This window comes from Meles meles, chromosome 1 (genome assembly GCF_922984935.1).
Source record: "Meles meles chromosome 1, mMelMel3.1 paternal haplotype, whole genome shotgun sequence".
NCBI classification, from domain to species: Eukaryota; Metazoa; Chordata; class Mammalia; order Carnivora; family Mustelidae; genus Meles; species Meles meles.
The window spans coordinates 184,707,578-184,727,215 of NC_060066.1; the positions used below are offsets into that span (position 1 = coordinate 184,707,578).

The following is a 19,638-nucleotide window of genomic DNA, read 5'->3' on the forward strand; positions in this document are numbered from 1 at the left end:
TATTTGAAGCCACTGTCTGTGACAGTTTGTGGCAGTAGTAGGAGGAAATGAATACAGCCATTTTATATCTTCTGTTAGTAAATATTGAAGAGACTGGTTTTATTCTCGATAGGAAGGAGTATGGAGAAACAGTCCTCGAATGCAACTGGTGGGTGCGTGAACTTGTGCTTTTTGGAAAGCGATTTGTCAGGGCCCATCAAAAGTTTCCAGGTACATTCCCTTTAGCCAAGTAGTTCCCCTTCTAGGAACTGATCCTGTGGTTATGCTCACATGAGTATGCTTTGTGAGTCTCCAGCCTCAGCACCCTAACCTCTTCCCTGCTGGGCTGTCCTGACAGCTAGACCTACAAAGTTTCTAGAAGTAGAAGCCAGGTGGTCTGATACGTTATCCAACTGGCTCTTGAAGCTCAGGTTCTCCTTGTGGTTCTAAGCTGGTTTCAAAGCCAGAGCTCTCTGAGGGCTGTGGTCTGGGTGCCAGACAACATGGGTCCCAGGGACATTCTGCCACCATCAGCAGACAATGTCCATCCTCCCTCTGTCCATCCCTGTTGGCCCAGCTCCCAGGCTCTGTCAGGAAAGCCTCTACCTCTGACCTCATGTCACTGGTGACTTTTACAGGTGCCCTTACCAATTCTCTGGAGAAGCAGCTTTTTCCTCTGTTACATCAAGTTTATAGTAACATTTTACACATACCCTCAGAAGCACAGACAGTAGGAAAAAAATCCATTTTCTTGGTGTCACTTGGTCACGGTGATTAGAAATCATCCTTCTAAAGGAGCTAAAAAGTTAGAAAGCATTAATGCCGGTCTGAATTGCAATCCACTCCAAGGCTGAGAGGCCTTTTGAGTTCTCATAGGTTTTCCCTGTGCCTGCACCCTCAGTTCCACCTGCCTCTTGTATTAAGAACCTCAGACCCATCATGAGGTATAGACAGCGTAGTGGAGAGCCCTGTCCCAGGAGTCTGAGGAGGAGTGTGGTCCTGGGCTGGTCATGGCTCACCATCGCTCAGGAGCCTTCCCTGTAGAAAAAAGGAGCAGACCTTCTGGTTCACAGGCCTCGTTGACTCCACAGTGTGGATGTGTCCTGGTTGCTCCTCCTTCAGGGGGTCGAGCCAGGACGGCCCCGCTTGTAGGTGGAGGCCTGAAGCTGACCTTTGGCACATGGTGCTACCCAGCGAGTCATGTGATGACCCAACAGTTACCTGACTGTCTTCCTCACTACCCCACCCCTCCTACCTGGCCTCTGGAGAGCCCATGGCTGGGTGAAGAGACAACCGCAGGACTCAACAATGTAGGGTCCTCCTTGGCCAACAGAGCCCCACTCAGATCCGTCATGCTGCAGGGTACCATCCATCCATAAGAAGAAGCAAAGCTTACCACTAGCTAGTATTCTGAGGGTGCTTTGAGACCCTTGCTTCAAAGGGTCAGTGGAAATAGTAAGTATAGTAAAATGTTTACTATCCATACACAGCACCCAAGGGCCCTACCAGGCGTTCCAGACCACCCCAGAGAATAGTTCTGTCCCTGCACTGCCTCTGCTTTGTCCTACCTTAGCTTAGATAAGCTAGGCCTGGGGTAATGCCATCATCATGACCTCCTCAACGCTAGCTGTGCCCCCCACTTCTCCTGTCCAGTAGCTGCAACGAGTGTAGAATATAGCTTGAAAGGCCTCTTTGGCTGTTAACCTTCTAGACACCTTCAGGAGCTCTAGCCACAGCCATGCCCCTTGGGGCCAAGCCAGTGTTCTCATAATGCATGGAGACATAGACGGATGCCCACTAAGTTCTCTAGAAGTCATAGAGGACATTTATTCATTGAGGCAGGGGACGGGCCCTGGCCGGGTATCAGGAGGCACAGGGGGTTCTGATCCCACCACCATCGCTGTGCAAGTTTTAGGGAAAATCACATCATCCCTCTAGCCTCAGCCTCCTCATCTGTCGAGTGAGGGGGTTAGACTAGACACCCAATCTCTACAATTCCATTAGGAGGCCCTGGTGTAATTTCAGTCCCCAGAGCAGAGATAAAAATTTGTACCAGACACCCAGAGATAGCACTTGGGCCTGCCTGAGGTCACAGGGTAACTATGGATTGTAAAGAGACCATTCATTCCAGCTTGCCTGGGACAACACTGATTTTGTCCTGTTGTTCCTCCATAATTACTAGTCGTGCCTCTTTCACTCTCAAAAGTGCCCCACTTTGGATGATGCCATTTTATGTGACCATCCTACTGAGAGTAATATGAGAAATGAGATTCCTCGGCCTTCCGTACACTCAGCCTGCTTCGTGAGGATGCCTTCTCTGCCCGAGTTAGAGGAGGCCTTTGAATTGCTCAATGAAGAGGCTTTGCTGAGTTATGACCTTCTGTTGACAAAAGTCAGTCACTGCCTTTGCTGGAGGGCTGTCATTTGAAGGTGTAGGTGACCTCGTGCGCCCGTCACTGCCCCTGTCTAAAGTAGCACAGGAAAAAGTTCTTTGCGAGCAAAACTTAGCTTCATGCAAAGAACTCAGCTATGTCTCCCTTTCTGGCTGCCAGAGCCTGGTGATGGACCCCATGCCCCCTCTCCCCTTTGGTTGGTAGGAAAAGTTGGAGGAACCTGCCAGAATGACCCTCCCAGCTGTTGTTTGGCAAAGTAGCCATGGCTGTTTTAGACTGTGGGTTTGCATGGGCTGAGGCAGTGGGTTTTAGCTTTTCCATGAAACACGGGCTTGGGTTAGCAAGGGCAATAAAATCAGGAATGGTGCTCCTTGTGGATACCTTCAGAGCCCAGGGCCAGAGAAGGAATAATACTAACCTGAGAATAATCCGTTCTCAGATTCGGGGATTATATGGGAAAGCTCATCCCTGAATCACCCCAGCACCTCCTCCTCTACCAGCTGTAGGATCAGCCCGTATTTGCCCAGTGGCATCCATATCCGTTATCATGTTGGACTCCATTGCAGCCCCGAGATGCAACTGAGGCAGGACTTGATGTTATCCCATTGTATAGATTGGGCAACAGAGGCTTTGGGAGCTGAACCTGCTTCAGAGAAGAGCCTAGGCCTCCCATCCCTGACTTCCCTGCCATTCCCAGAGCTTGTGCTCCCCCACCTCCCGCTCCTACCACCCCACATAGCCACAGTCCTCAGAACTGCCGGTGGCATTCAGGTCACCCAACGCCTCTGTGAATGCAGGTGAGGGAGGTTTGGGCCATGCTCAGATGCAGAGGCGAGGGCTATGACTTCTGGTCGAGTCTCTCCGGTTAATCTTCTAGGGATATCACTGTGTCTCACAGAGTCCATGCTGCACGGGTTGTGGACACGTTGCAGTAACTCTCCCTTCTCTTGTGTGTATGTGTATTTCTGTATGTGTGCTTTCATCACTAGAAGAGCGTGACTTCCCCTCTGTGGCTGCGGATCTCCAACACGGGACCCCAGGGGAGAAGGGGCTGGACCGAGCTGCCCGAGGCAGCCAACGTGGCTTCTCCAGTGCCGGGACGAGGGATGAGTGAGACGTGCCTGCAGATGTCTCTAGCCTCCGACCAGTCGCATAGCACACAGGGGACTTGTGGGTGGCCACTTGCCACTGCCAACTGAAACAGTATGATGGCAACATTGACATCCTTCATGACGTTTCCACAACAGACATTCAAGCAGAAAGTGCTGGCGCATTTTCTGTCTTCAAAGTAGAGGGCCATGCCTCACCCATGTGAATAGTTTGGGCCCCGATGACCTGCTCCGAGTCCACTCGCAGCCAGTGACACTTGCAAAAAACTCCCAAAGCCCATCTTGGGTTTGGCTTCCGCAGCTCTTGACCAATGTGGCCAAAGCCAGACGCCTCCTTGGGACACTTGGATTATTCATAAATGCAGCCTATCCCAGCCCTCCCTGAATAGCATCTGAAGTCTCTGGGGAGGTCATGGATCCTGAACAAAGTGTCAAGGGCACCAAGAAGGCTGAGGGAAGTCCCCGGAAGCGGCTGACCAAAGGAGAGGCCGTGCAGGCCAGTGTTTCGTCCGGCACCCCATACCCAGGCAGCAGCACGGCTGTCCCCCAAGAGGGCCCCCTCCAGGAGCTCCTAGCCCCACAGCCCTTCTCGGGCCCCCCGTCAGTTCTTAGGGAAGGCTCTCAGGAGAAAACAGGCCAGCAGCAGAAGCCCCCCAAGAGGTCCTCCATTGACACCTCCATCCCCATCTCGCAGCTTCCGCAGCACCCTCTGACACCAGCATTCATGTCGCCTGGCAAACCGGAGCATCTCCTAGAGGGGTCCACGTGGCAGCTGGTCGACCCCATGAGACCTGGACCTTCAAGCTCTTTTGTGACCCCTGGGCTTCATCCACCAGGCCAGCTCCTCCCTTCCCACGCTTCCATCATCCCTCCTGAGGACCTGCCTGGGCTCCCCAAAGTCTTTGTGCCCCGTCCCTCCCAGGTGTCCTTGAAGCCCCCAGAAGAGGCACACAAGAAGGAGAGGAAACCCCAGAAGCCAGGCAAGTACATATGTCAGTACTGCAGCCGGCCCTGCGCCAAGCCCAGTGTGCTCCAGAAACATATCCGCTCGCACACCGGCGAGAGACCCTACCCCTGCGGCCCCTGCGGCTTCTCGTTCAAGACCAAGAGTAACCTGTACAAGCACAGGAAGTCCCATGCCCACCGCATCAAAGCTGGCCTGGCCTCAGGAGTGGGTGGCGAGATGTACCCCCCAGGGCTGGAGATGGAGAGGGTCCCTGGGGAGGAGTTCGAGGAGCCCACTGAGGGGGAAAGCACAGATTCAGAGGAGGAAACAGGCAGCGCATCCGCCCACCCTGCAGAGCTCTCCCCCAGGCCTAAGCACCCCCTTCTGTCCAGTGGTCTGTATAGCTCTGGGAGCCAGGGCTCCAGCCACGAGCGCTGTTCCCTGTCCCAGTCCAGCTCAGCCCCGTCGCTTGAGGACCCTGCTCCATTCACGGAGCCCTCATCGGAACACCCCCTGAGCCAGAAATCTGAAGACACCCACACCATAAAGCAGAAGCTGGCCCTCCGCTTGAGTGAGAGGAAGAAGGTGATGGATGAGCAGGCGTTTCTGAGCCCAGGCAGCAAAGGGAGTACAGAATCTGGGTATTTTTCCCGCTCCGAGAGTGCTGAGCAGCAGGTCAGCCCCCCAAACACCAACGCCAGGTCCTACGCCGAGATCATCTTGGGCAAGTGCGGGCGGATCGGGCAGCGGACCGCCATGCTGACGGCCACCTCCACCCAGCCCCTCCTGCCCCTGGCCACTGAAGACAAGCCCAGCCTGGTGCCTTTGTCTGTGCCCCGGACGCAGGTCATCGAGCACATCACCAAGCTCATCACCATCAACGAGGCCGTGGTGGACACCAGCGAGATCGACAGCGTGAAGCCGAGGAGGAGCTCGCTGTCCAGGCGCAGCAGCATGGAGTCACCCAAATCCAGCCTCTACCGGGAGCCCCTGTCGTCCCACGGCGAGAAAGCCACCAAGCCGGAACAGTCACTGCTGAGCCTCCAGCACCCGCCCAGCACCACCCCCCCTGTGCCTCTGCTGAGAAGCCATTCAATGCCTTCTACCACCTGCACCCTCAGCACTCCCCATCACACCTTCCGAGGTAGCTACTCCTTCGACGACCACGTCGCCGACTCCGAAGCCCTGAGCCGCAGCAGTCACGTGTTTACCTCCCACCCCCGGATGCTCAAGCGCCAGCCGGCCATCGAACTACCTTTGGGAGGAGAGTACAGTTCAGAGGAGGCGGGGCCCAGTAGCAAAGACACGGCCTCCAAGCCCACAGACGAGCCAGAAGCCAAGGAAAGCGAACTCACCAAAAAGACAAAGAAGGGTTTGAAAACAAAAGGGGTGACCTATGAATGTAACATATGTGGTGCTCGGTACAAGAAGAGGGACAACTACGAAGCCCATCGGAAGTACTACTGCTCAGAGCTTCAGATCTCAAAGCCTGTCTCTGCAGGTGGTGCTCACGCATCCCCGGAGGTGGAAAAGAGCCAGGCCGAGCACGAGCCCTGGTCCCAGATGATGCATTACAAACTGGGGACTACCTTGGAACTCACTCCACTGAGGAAGAGGAGGAAAGAGAAGAGCCTTGGGGATGAGGAAGAGCCACCTGCCTTTGAGTCGACGAAAAGTCAGTTCGGCGGCTCCGGCCCATTGGATGCTTCTCGGAACATTCCCCTGGAGTCCACCAAGTCACCAGCAGAGCCGAGTAAGTCAGTGCCCTCCCTGGAGGGACCCACGGGCTTCCAGCCAAGGACTCCCAAGCCAGGGTCTGGTCTAGAGTCAGGGAAGGAGAGGAGAACAACATCCAAAGAAATCTCTGTCATCCAGCACACCAGCTCCTTCGAGAAGTCCGACTCTCTGGAGCAGCCCAGCGGCTTGGAAGGGGAAGACAAGCCCCTGGTCCCGTTCTCCTCCCCTCCCCCTGCCCCGCACGGACGCTCAGCCCACTCCCTGCAGCCCAGGCTGGTCCGCCAGCCCAACATTCTGGTCCCCGAGATCCTGGTGACTGAGGAGCCCGACCGGCCAGACACGGAGCCTGAGCCTCCCCCTAAGGAACCCGAGAAGACAGAGGAATTCCAGTGGCCCCAGCGCAGCCAGACGCTTGCCCAGCTCCCAGCTGAGAAGCTGCCACCCAAGAAAAAGAGGCTACGCCTGGCAGAGATGGCCCAGTCATCGGGGGAGTCCAGCTTTGAGTCGTCCGCACCCCTGTCTCGCAGTCCCAGCCAGGAGAGCAGTGTCTCCCTGAGCGGGTCAAGTCGCTCCGCCTCCTTCGAGAGGGATGACCACGGAAAAGCTGAGGCCCCTGGGCTCTTATCCGACCCACGCCCCAAACCCTTGGGCACCCACATGCTGACTGTCCCCAGCCACCACCCACACGCCCGAGAGATGCGGAGGTCAGCCTCAGAGCAGAGCCCCAACATCTCCCATTCTGCTCATATGACTGAGACACGCAGCAAATCATTCGACTATGGCAGCTTGTCCTTAACAGGACCCTCTGTGCTTGCCCCCGCAGCCCCCACAGCCCCTGTGGTCCCGCCGGCCCCGCCAGAGAGAAGGAAATGCTTTTTGGTGAGACAGGCCTCTCTGAGCAGGCCTCCAGACACCGAGCTAGAGGCCACCCCCAAGGGGAGACAGGAGAGTGAGGAACCAAAGCCCTCATGCAGTAAACCTTCCACCAAAAGCTCATTGCTCCAGAGTTCCTCAGCAGCCACCTCACACAGCGGGCACCCAGGAGGCAAGAGCCAGGTGCAGGACAGACCCCCGCTGGGGTCCACTCCACCCTACACAGAAGCCCTGCAGGTGTTCCACCACCCCATTGCCCAGCTGCCCCTGCATGAGAAGCCGTACCTGCCCCCGCCCGTCTCCCTTTTCTCCTTCCAGCACCTCTTACAGCATGAGCCGGGACAGTCTTCAGAGTTCTTCTCCACCCAGGCCATGTCCAGCCTCCTCTCCACACCATACTCTATGCCCCCTCTTCCTCCCTCCTTATTTCAAGCCCCGCCACTTCCTCTCCAGCCTACCGTTCTGCACCCAGGCCAGCTCCCCCTCCCCCAGCTCCTGCCTCACCCAGCCAGCATCCCCTTCCGGCAGCCCCCTTCGTTTCTCCCCATGCCCTATCCAACCTCATCAGCTCTCTCTTCTGGATTCTTCCTGCCTCTGCAATCCCAGTTCTCGCTTCCACTCCCTGGGGATGTGGAAAGCCATCTGCCCCAGATCAAAACCAGCCCGGCCCCTCTGGCAACAGGAAGCACGGGTCTTTCCCCCAGCACAGAGTATGGCAATGATGTCCAGCTGCCCCCCAGGGATCCCCCAGCCAGCTGCTCAGCACCCACATCAGCCCCTCCGCCTACCCTGCCGGCCTGTCCCGACACCACAGTGTCCCTGGTTGTGCCCGTCCGCATTCAGACCAACATGCCGTCCTATGGGAGTGTCATGTACACCACCCTCTCCCAGCTCCTGGTCACCCAGTCCCAAGGCAGCTCAACAACTGCGACTCTTCCCAAGTGTGAGGAACCCCCATGCAAAGGGACGACGGTGTGTGGGACAGAGGTGTACGAGGTCAGGCCTGGCTCGGCTGGGGGAAGTGAAGAGCAGAGCAGAGGCTTCCCGACTCCATACTTGAGAGTGCCTGTGACGTTACCAGAAAGAAAAGGCACTTCCCTGTCATCAGAGACTGTCGTGACCTTGGAGGGGAGTTCTTCCACAGTCGGGGGGAGCAAACGCGTCCTTTCACCGGCTGGCAGCCTGGAACTTACCATGGAAACCCAGCAGCAAAAAAGGGTGAAGGAAGAGGAGGCTTCCAAGGCGGATGAAACACTTGAACTGGTAAAACCATGCAGCGTGGTGCTGACCAGCACGGAGGACAGCAAGAGGCCAGAGAAATCCCACCTGGGCAGCCAGGGCCAGGGCAGGAGGGAGCTAGAAACAGCATCCAGTCTATCCTCAGATCCTTTTGACCCAAAGGAAATGACTTCCCTTCCACACTCCTCATTGCCCCATGCAACGGCCCCAGGCTCAGAGGCATTGAAGGAATACACCCAACCATCCAGTAAGCCTCACCGAAGAGGGCTGTCCCCACTGAGTGTGAAGAAAGAAGATTCCAAGGAACAACCTGACCTCCCTCCACTGGCACCTTCCAGCTCGCTGCCTCTGTCAGAAACGTCCCCCAGGCCAGCCAAGTCACAAGAAGGTACGGACTCAAAGAAGGTACTGCAGTCCCCCAGCCTCCACACGACCACTAATGTCAGTTGGTGCTATTTAAACTACATTAAGCCAAATCACATCCAGCATGCAGATAGGAGGTCCTCTGTTTACGCTGGTTGGTGCATAAGTTTGTACAACCCCAACCTTCCGGGGGTTTCCACTAAAGCTGCTTTGTCCCTCCTGAGGTCTAAGCAGAAGGTGAGCAAAGAAACATACACCATGGCCACAGCTCCGCATCCTGAGACAGGAAGGCTTGTGCCATCCAGCTCCCGCAAGCCCCGCATGACAGAGGTAAGTCAGCTTTAGAGGCTCTACTGAGCTTTTAAAGGCACGTTCCCCTCAAATTCTATTTGCGTAACTAGAGCTGGGTGAGTGGGCGAGTTTGCCCCCTGTCAGCTGTGGCTGGGCACCTTATAAGGAAACATATTTATTGGGTTTGTTTGTCAGTGTGTCTCTCCCATCGCCAGACTAGATACATTCCAATGAAATGAGTTTTAAAGTCGTCCTGTTTTCCCATTGCCACTATTGTCAAATCAAAGACGCAGTTGGAGCCAGGGTGAAAAAGTTCTCCAAGAGACCGAGTTGGAAAACTTGGCTGGTGGGAAAGCCTGCTACATTTTCAAAACTTTACACTACTCCACGTGTTCCTCCGTGGTCCTGTTAGCCTTCTGATTTTCTTATTCTCCACACATATTTCCATTCTCTGGTAGCACTCAAAATCTTCCCACTCCCCGAGTTTCTAGAATATGACAACAGCAGCTCCTGAAATACCCCTGCTTTCTCTCCTGTGAACAGGATAGCCAACAGAGCTTGGCTGCAGTGTTCCTCGTTGCTACTAGGGGGCAAGATCGCTCACACCCTGACCCATCTATGCTGTGTGGCAGCACCCAGCCCTGAGCAAGGTCGCAGGTTCTCCTCCATTGCCTCTGACCCGAGCCTGCTTCAGGAGCCATACAGAGAACTGACCCCTGCCAGTCCTGGGAGTTTGACATTTGATAATTCCCACTTTGCCTCAGATACATGACACCCACATATCCCAGTAGGGCCAGCCTGAGCACCAAGGCCATGCGAAGCTACACCAACTTGGTGCGTGTGGAATAAGAGTTGGTCTTGTTGATTGAGTCACCTTGGTGTGGCAGGCGCTGTGCCGAACCCAGTCAGTGCTGTCTCTACCCAAGAGGCAGTCAGACCACCTCCCAGCTCAGCTATGGATGAGGGACCCAAGGGTCAGAGGGTGAGAGATGTCAAGGTCACATGGCAGGTCTTTGGCACACTCAGAATTTGAACTTAGACCTCTCTGACTCCAGAGAATCAATTTATTTTCTTTCTATTATTGGAGGAAACAAAACCATAAAAGTGACTGCAGATTTTAAAATGTTCATCAAAGTGTCTTCAGATCAGACGCTTTGATCAAATCAGGCCTAAATCCACTAAACTAAATTTGTATCACAGACACACGAACAAAACTGTTCATGTGTCTGTGTTTGGGAGCTCCTTCTATATTCGTACCCTCCTCTTTGATCACCCAGTGAATTTTGTGCACCAAATCCGTCCTTAATTCAGCTGGATAGTCTTCACAGGATTGTTTCCCAGATCTAGTCTCTGAATATCCTTGTCAGTTTACAGATGTCCCTAGATGAAATCTCCATGTTTGCCATAAACATTGTGACTGATTTCTCTCCAGCATGTCTTACTGGCCACAGATACCCCCAAGATGCTGTTGTAATTATATTCATACTTAAAACTTCTCATGACCCTGCTGTGGGCCACATTGTGTAGAACTTTGCTTTCATCCTCACAACCACCTTGAAAGTTAGGGTACTGTATCACCATTTTATAGATGAAATGGCCAGTTCAGAGAAGTTAGGTAACCTGAAGAGAGCTACACAGTAAATATCAGCACTGCGATTCAAAACCAGACCTCACTCCAAAGCCCTTTCCAACGATCTGGACTTCCTCTGTTTGAATGACTATATACTGAAAGTCCATGTAAGAGAAAGGAAGAGTTAACTTAATTGAGTTTGGCCATCTTTGGTTTAAAAGGCAGCTTTCATCAAATGAGCTGAAACCTGCAAAATTTTTCTTTAAATAAAATCCTAGATTCACTGGCGTGTTTCCTACCAGAAGTGCACCCGTATGGTGTATTCATAAAGCTGCACGGCCCACCGCTTCCTGCCTTCCTACAATTACACACCTCTCTCTCTCTGGCCTCTGTTTGCATAGCTCCAGTGATGGGGAGCTCATCACCTCTTGGTACAACCCAACCAGTCTTTGGACAGTACTTTAAGAGAGTTCTTTCCTGAGCTGTCATTTGTCTTATAGTTTCCATTCTCTATTAGTAGCTCTGAAAAGCCCTTTGGGCTATTTTAGCATTGTAAAGATCTTCCAAACTATCCTCATGTAGGTCTAGGCCACACTATCAAATTTCAGTTGGGTCACAGGTATTTTTTTCCCCCATATCTAAGCCCTGGAGAAACCCCAACTTAGTCACTTTGCAGCCATGTCCCATTTCCCAGTTTCTCCTGTTTTTTTTTTCCCCTTTGGGGGTCACTTTGACAACCACAGATTGAAAACAAGGACCCAGTGCCACATTTTCCACTACCTCACATACTAGCTGTGTGACCTTGGGCCAGTTACCTCTTCTGTCTGTGCCTTGGTTTCCTCATCTATAAACTAGAGATGCAAAAAATACTCAGCTTGTAGGGCTGTGGTGGTAAGTGAGTTAAAATATACAAAGTGTGTTCAGAACAGTGCTTGGCACACCAGCATTCAACAATCATTTTTTTTTAAAGATTTTATTTATTTATTTGACAGAGAGAGATCACAAGTAGGCAGAGAGGCAAGCAGAGAGAGTGAGAGGGAAGCAGGCTCCCTGCCGAGCAGAGAGCCCGATGCGGGACTTGATCCCAGGACCCTGAGATCATGACCTGAGCCGAAGGCAGTGGCCTAAACCACTTTACGATGTAAAGACAATCATATTATTGTCTTTAAAAGCCAATGCAGACTCCTGGTCCCCCTCTCAGTTCCAACAGTGTTTCCTGATAGAATGGCACATTGCCACCAAACCAGCCTCCTCCAGCTCTGCCCAGACATCACAGCTGGTTGCGAGGGAGAAGTCCTCCGACAGCCTGTGGAAGTCCCCCTTGGTCATTCCATGGATGGCGCAGATGGCAGGCCGAGATAGGAGTGAAAAGAGCGTGTTCTGGAACTCCACGGGCACGGCGCAGTATCTGCTGCCTTCTGCCAGAGCAGCAGTCTGTAGCCTCCCTCGGTTTCCACTCCTCATCTCCAGTGCTGATGAGACAGTTTGGGGGGGGGGGGTCGCTGAGTCATAGACATCGGCCCTGGGATGGATCTTCAAGATGATCTAAATCCCCTTGGAGGTGAACTAAGCCCAGAAAGAGGAGGGCTTAGAGCTACCCAAGCGTGGCTCAGCATGCAATGGAGCCTGTGTGGGATTAACACCCATGTCCCCTGACTCCCAACCAGCTCCCTTTCTGCTCAGCCCAAGCCCCCAATATAAGGGCAAACAGCACGGCTGGCCCGGGAGCCTGTGGTTTAGACTGTCCTGGCACCAAAAGACATGGGTGCTTCTCCCACGGGCTGTAACCATGAGCTTAACTGACAGTGGCGTGAAGTAGGAAGAGAGTCTCACTCCGGGCACGGCTGGCCCCAGCCCCCAGCCCAGCACTGCTGCTCCCTATGCAGGGGTGTGCCCACTGCTGCTGCCCTCAGAGGGTCTAGAGGACCTGTTTCCCTCCTGAGCCAGCTCCCACCACTGAGGCCCATAGCTCTGTGAAGAGAATGGGTTCGCTTAGACCACTGGCCAGAGCCTGCACACCCCCCTCCAGGTGCATGCCCATCAGTGTGCACACAAAGTCTTGGTCAGGGCCCTCAGAAGACCTGCACTCTGCTCCCCGTAACTTGCAGGGTGACCTTCATTTTCTGATCTGTATAAGAGAATTGGAGCAACTAAGCTCGGCGTGGAGCCTTCATTTACTTGCTCCTCCTCCCTCACACATCCTCTCTGAGGCAGGCCTTCTTTCGGGTGCAGGTGTGACCGAGGACACCAAGATAAGGGCCTGTCCCCAGAAGGTTCTAGACTAGTGTGAAAAGAAAAAGCAAACATGGCTCTCGTGGGAAGGCCTTGGTCTTCCTAGGACAAAGTCCTGATGAGAGTCCCAGTTTGGACACCAACTAACCAGGTCGCCTTGGGAGAAGGGACTTCAGCTCTCTGGGGAGCTCCTTCTTTCTGCCAACTGGAGCTTCTAGCACGTCTTCACAGGGTGGAGGGAAGAGGAGTGCGGCGCACGCAGGGAAGTGTAGGGACGCAGGGCTCCCGAAGGCCCCGTTCCACGACTCTCCACGCTCCACGCCGTGCTTGTGTCATTGACTTTGTGATTTTGTCATTCCTGTGGTGGGCCAGGTTCACCTCCCTTCGCTGGTTTCCCCGGAAGGCCAGAAAGATCTAGCTAGAGTGCAGAAGGAAGAAGAGAAGCGAGGGAAGCCGGAGGAGGACGCTCCCGCCTCCAAACGAGGGGAGCCAGCGAGGATCAAAATCTTCGAAGGAGGGTAAGAATCCTGTCTGGTTGGCAGTGTTTGGTTCTGCTTCCTGTGGAGGCAGAGGCGGTACCATCCGTGGTGAGAGGCGGTGAGTGTCTCCCCGGGCCGCGCTGCGCCCTTGGGCGCTTTCCAGCGGCTGCCACCTTCGTGGGACTCGCTGGCCGTCTCTGTTCCCCAATGCCGGGCTCTCTGGCGGGGGATGGGAGCCGTCTGTGTGCTGAGGACTGGAGCCGTCTCGGTCTTCCTCCAGTCCCTTCCTTCTCCAGATGTCAACTGTGTTTCTAGTCGCTGCACTGGGGCTGACAGCGCGCCGCCTGGGTCCCGTGTCCGACTACCGTCTACCTCGTGCATGTTCCCCCAGATCACTCTGTCCTGCGCAGACAACCACCTCGGCATGTGCACTGTCCCACAGGGGACTCGGGCTCTGCCCACACGCTGTTCGCCGGGCAGATCACAAAGGCACTGCTCACTCCAACTGTCTACACTGGTCTCCATTCTGACTGGTCGGGGCTCGGGACTCATGGGTTGGTAAATACTTGGAATATCGTCGCTGGTTTTTTTTTACCCTTGGTGCTTCTCTTTGGAAACCCAATGATCTAAGCATCTCACAACTCACACTGTGGGGCCCTCTGGGCTTCGGAAGGGTGCCTTGTTGTGGACTTGCTTTGTGGAAGTTTTGTGCCAGCTGTGTTCTGTGTGACCACGTGTTTGCTCCCGGGGATGTGGTGTCTGTCTCAGGGTCCTGTGTCTGTGTCCCCAGTGTGATCAATGCAGCCCTCGTCCCATCCAGTCCCAAGGGACGATAGCACTACCTGCCAAGGCGGAGAGTCCTCATGAGCATGAGCACCTGCAAACAGGGGGTGTCACTGGGGACCTGCCAATCTCCAGCACCTGCGGGTGCCTAATTCACCAAATCAAAGTGGGAGGTGCCGGATTCCTCTGTTGGTTGGGGAGAGCAGAGATGGCCAAGCTCCCCAAGGCCACCGGAGGGCATCTTCTGGTGGCAATGAGGAACAGGGGCTGTCGGGAGAGGGGGTGTTTGGAAACAAAATTGGAGGAGTTGGGTTGTCGCAACTGGGGGTCAATGGAGGGGGTCAAGGATTGCAAAAAAAAAAAAAAAAATTGCAGTGGTAGAGGTTTCTCTCGAGGGAGAGAAACATCCTGTCCAGAGTTCTAGTAGCGGCTTCATGAGAAATAGTAGCCCAAAGGTGTGTTTTTTTTTGTTTGTCTTGGTTTTGGGGGGGGTGCAAAATGGTGATCTTAATTAAATCACAGGGACAGGACCTGTGGGCAGAAAGAGCAGCTGCCCCAGGTTTGTGAGGTGTGGCTGATTACATACTTGGAAGTTGGGGGAGGTAAAGAAGAAGGAGGTTTCAAAAGGATTTTTATATATTTTTTAAATTTAATTTAACTTTTTCAGTGTTCCAAGATTCGTTGTTCATGCAACACACCCAGTGCTCCATGCAATACGTGCCCTCCTTAATACCCACCACCAGGCTCACCCAACCTCCCACCCCTGCTCCCCTCCAAAATCCTCAGTTTCTTTCTCAGAGTCCACAGTCTCTCACGGTTTGTCTCAAATCCAAAGGCTTTTCAAAATACTAAGCTTCTTTCCAACTGAGGGCATACCAGTTTTGTCCTTGCTATTTGAATAGAGCGCCCTCTTGTGTCTCTGTATCTCATATCACTGGGTACGGAAGAGGCCCCCTAAGACTTCCTTCATCCAAGGACTGACGGGTCTGGTCACAATGACTTGCCTTCTCCCCTCTGGCTTCAAGAACCGCCTGTGCGATGCTGAGGGGCTGCTGAGGGATAGCCGGTGTGCACCAAGAGGTTTGCTTCTTCCCTGAGAAGCAGCAGCCTCCAGACTGGAGATGGGGGTCCCCAAGGTGGCTCCCTGCTGCCCTCGTTTCCCTGGGAAGCCCGAGCTCAGGAAGGGCAGCTGGCAGGAACCTCTCCCCCTTCTAGTCACTTCACCTGGAGTCTCTGCCTTCAGCTGAAACGTGAGAGGTTACCCCTGAGTCCCCTTCTCTTCCTACAACCTGGGCCTTGGGACCCCTCTCCCCCCACTGTCCCATCCAGGTTGCCACTTAGTCCCACCTGCTCTGTTCCAGGATCTCCCTCCCTTTCCAGGCTCACCTTCCCTACCTCTCCCACTTAGCTCTCTCCTGTTCAGACTAGCCGTCGAGTCTCCGGCTCTGTTTCTTCATCCGTAAGAGGGGGAAAGACATGCTTTATGGGTTGAGCAGGAGATCCTGTGTTCCCCCACGTAAGGGTCGTGGTTCAGGCTGCTGACAAATGGGCATCAGAGCATGTTGTCACTGCTGGAGTCACCTCGTGTGTCCCCCTCCCTCCGGGATGACCTGGCTCGGTTCTGCTGACTGTGAGATGTGGCTTCCTCATGCTCAGCTCACCATGTCCAGCTGGGGCAGTTTGGGGTCACCTGGTGTCACCCATCAGATTCTTTTCTCCTGCCGCCTAGCTGTCCCATCGAGGCCCCCGCGGTGCCTCCCAACCCTGGCTTCTGGCGATGCCCCTCCATTCATGGTTCTCTGAGGGCTGCTCTCCGCCCCTCAGCAATGTTTGGAAATTTGGGGGGCATGTTCTAGATTGCCGTGTAATGGGGGGCACTCCAGCATTTCATGGATGGGGCCAAGGATGTGACCATCCATTCAACCAGCCACAAGACCCCTTGTCCCCTTCAAACTGCCGAGGGTGTCCCCTCCACCCAGAAACTGACTGTATCCTTCCAAGCACCCCCATCTGAGGCCACCACAGTTTTGTCTTCGACTGGTTTCTCCCTTTTTTCTTTCTTTTTCTACTTCTTTCCTTTCCTTTTTTTTTTTTTTTTGTTTGTTTGTTTAACACAGCAAGCATTGCTATCCCTCAAGGACCTGTTTGATAAGGGTCTGTGGTGGGCTTCTGTCCTTAGGGGTCACTCAGAGAACTAGGGTGATGGAGACTGAGAGAGGAAGGTGAGAAATAGTCAGCTGTGCACTGGCCTTACAGCTTCCACCCAGAAGCTTCCATTCCCGTGATTGGCCAGGGCAAGCCCCCTGCGGCCTCACCTGCTTCGGGGAGAATGGTGGAGAGCACTCCCGTGCACGTGGGGGACCCCAGAGATATTCAGTCGGCAGTGCTAATGACTTCAGTGCGTCTCACATTGGTCTGCACCTTGTTTTTCTTCAACAGCATTGTTGAAATGTATCCTTGTTGATTGATGTAGATTGAATTCGTAGCCAAAAGTTGAGAAGCCAGACACAAAGAGGAGATGTCGTGAGTCCCATGCTCATGAGTCTTTTTATCACTAGTCAAACTACTCGATGGTCTCCCTACCCTTTGTCTTGACCTCCAACCCAGCAATCGATCGATTCATCAGTCCATCCAGGAGGACCGATTTATTCAATGCCTTCTGGGTGCCTGTGCCTGAAGATACCAAGAGCCAAGGGGGTAAACCATGGTTCTGTGCTCCAGGTGCTGGGAGGCTAGTTCGGGTGGCAACGAGGGCTGGGTGCTGAAGTATGGACTGCTAATGTTGAGATGCTCCCAGCAGGCGGGGACCTCTGGGGCTGGACAGCCAGAAGGGGCTTCCTGGACAGGGTGGAGCTAGGCCTGGGAAGGTGGAGGAGACGGGGACGGGCGGAGAGGGACGGTAGCTGGGTCAGCAGTCTGGGTGTAATGGTGACTCGTGTACCTCGTCAGTCGGACTGATTTCTTTGGACCTTGGGTGTTCTCCCTTGTAAGCATCATCTCTCTCTTCTTCTAACCTTGTCACTGCATGAGCAACACCAAATCTGGGTCTCCAGATAGAGCCTCACTCCTGAACTGTATACCCTTGCTTCTGATGCCTCCTGGGCCCCTCACCTTCAGCATGTGCTAACCAAACCACCAAGAGAATCTTCTTCTGCATCCAGATCTCAGATGATGTACCCATACCTCGACACTCAAAACCTTAGTATCATCTTGGGCACCTTTTCTCCTGATACCCCCCACCACTTCTAGTTAGTCCCCAAATTCCGGTGTCCACACGAAGTGGTTCATAACCCAGCTGTGGTCTCTGGCCCCCATCTCTCCAGACTCCCATGTTGGTGCCATTGAGTGTCTGATCAGAGTTCTGCCTATGTTACACTTGGCCCCGGGGCCTTCTATGGCTGCCTTATCTACAGAATGGACCCCCAGTCTGACCTGCCCCTGTTGTAGTTCCCCCTCTGGGCCTGCTGAGCTCTGCCCACTGCCAAGTCCTATCCAACCTCCAGAGTACTCAACCCTCTCTTTTAACTAACCTCCCAGGTCCCACCATGGAGAAAACTCCATGGTTCTTTGTGTTACTTCTAGAATAACCATGGCACTGAAATTCATTCCAGGACCCCTCTTGACTTGGGTCCTAGAGCCTTGCTTTGTACACACTATGCATCGGTTCCTATTTGTTGCCTTGATTTCCTGGCACACAGCCCCCTCCCTTTGCTCTGCCTCACTTCCACACCCGAACAAAGCTTGCATTTTCCAGACGGCTTCTGGGAGTGCCCATCAGGAATGTGCTGGCTCTCTCACCCAGCACCTATGCATTTGCTGGGTTGTTTTAGAAGGCCTCCTTTGTTAGGGAATGTTGTTTTCACTCATACAAAGTTATATTGTTCATTGAGGGTAATGCTTATATTGTCCTAACTCAAGTTCACTCGTTGCAAGGAAAGCTGGGAGCTTAGCCCCAAGGGCTGGTGTGAAAGAAGGAGAGACTGGGATCAGTAAGGACTGCCCAGCTGCTGAAGGTGGTCATCCGAGCTTTGAGGGGTGGGGAGCTTGGCCCTTCGGTCCGAAGGGAATGATGAATCAGACATAAGAGCCAGAAAGGCCAGGCCCAGCAAGGGTGGGGATGTTCAGAAAGGTGACCACAGCCAGGAAGTAAGGGATTGAGGAGGGACTGGTGTTTAGAGGGGCAGCCCAGCCTCAACTGGGATCCAGGGCAGGGAACAGAAGCCCGGCTGCGGGTGGACCAGGGAGGGTGGGTAAGGTGACTCAGGGACAAGGGGTTGCCCCTGAGCCCTTTAGGCCTTTAGCAGGACTCCATCCCACACCCTGCCGACCGCATCACCTAGCAGCCCAGCTGAAAGAAGAGCACCTGGGTCCCCCATCAGAGGGTGCTGTGTCCCATCTCTTCCCGCCGTCCCCGATATTCCCCAATACGTCACTGCAGCCATTGCCTCTCTCCTGGCCCATTCGGTTCAGTGTATCCAGACTTGAAGTTTCCCACCTTAAAAGCACTCCTTTGATTGAACGGCCTATATCACCAGATTTTTCTGATGCCCAGAAGGAGTGAACCATACTTGCTCCCCTCCGTGTCTTTCCTCCCGTTCTCTCTCAGCCCATTCCAGATGCGCCCTTGGGCTCATCGCCCCTGGAACTACTCTCATGAAGGTCAACAGCACCCTCTACCCTGTAGAATTCTGTGGTCCGTTCTCACTTCTGTTCTCCCCCAACTTGCCGGCAGCATTTGGCACCATTGATCCCTCCTTCTTCCCCCTTCCTTGAAACCCTTCGTCCATTGGTTTCCACGGCGCCATCTTTCTTCATCCTCTTCCTTTGCCAGTGGCACTTTCTCATCATCTTTGGTGATTTCCCATCATCTCCTGATTTCTAAATATTAGGGTTCCTCGGGCTCAGTCTCCGGTATCCTCCTTTTCCACTGTCTAAAAATCCCAAGGTGACTCGCTATGCTGTCTGCAGGCTGATGACTCCCAGACACGTACGTCCAGTCGGACTTCTCCCCAGGGCTTCGTGTCGGGTCTCCAGCCATGTGTAACGGCCACTGGGGTGTTCGGAGGACACATCCTCAGAGCAACACACACAAATGCTAAGAACCACAGTGACTCATCAGGTTCTTGGGACAGTCGTTAACGAATTTATTTTAAAAGTTGACTTAATTCAATATTGTTCCATTGGAGGGAGATAGATTTTTAAGAGACGTGCTGTTCTAGCTCGTGTCTTTTCATTTCTCCTAGGTGAATTTATTTTAGTCAAGCCTAAGAGCTCATGCAGTATTATGATGTACTTATATTTCCATATTTTTAAAGTGTATGTGTGTGTGTGTGTGTGTTTATACAATAGTCGCTTGAAGAGAGTAGTTTTCATTTTTTTTAATTTAAAGGTTATTCTCTTTCTCAGTAATTTTTCAGAAACTCATTTCTTCTTGGACTTTGAGGCTTACTCGTGTATCATTATTTTTCATCCTGAATTTCCAAATTTCTGCTTTGCTAGCCCCTCCTCCCTGGGAACTCCTGATGAAGGATGATGTTGGATTTTGTCTTTAGTAATATTTGTTTTCTTTGTAATATGTTTTGAGGAGCACATTGATAAAATTATGAATCACGTAGTGGTTAGTTGGAGCTCTGGGGATAGATGT

The 19,638-nt window shown here is 53.4% G+C and overlaps 1 protein-coding gene across 1 annotated transcript in view; it reads left to right on the forward strand.

Annotated features, from left to right (window-relative positions):
- The window catches only part of HIVEP3 (HIVEP zinc finger 3), a 462,911-nt gene that overhangs the window by 398,864 nt on the left and 44,409 nt on the right, over positions 1 to 19,638 (forward strand). Inside the window, exons 5-6 of the mRNA XM_046010454.1 lie at positions 3,362 to 8,969; positions 13,105 to 13,250. Of these exons, the coding sequence (XP_045866410.1) occupies positions 3,894 to 8,969; positions 13,105 to 13,250 (5,222 nt within the window). The 5' untranslated portion in view covers positions 3,362 to 3,893. The remainder of the gene's footprint in view (positions 1 to 3,361; positions 8,970 to 13,104; positions 13,251 to 19,638) is intronic.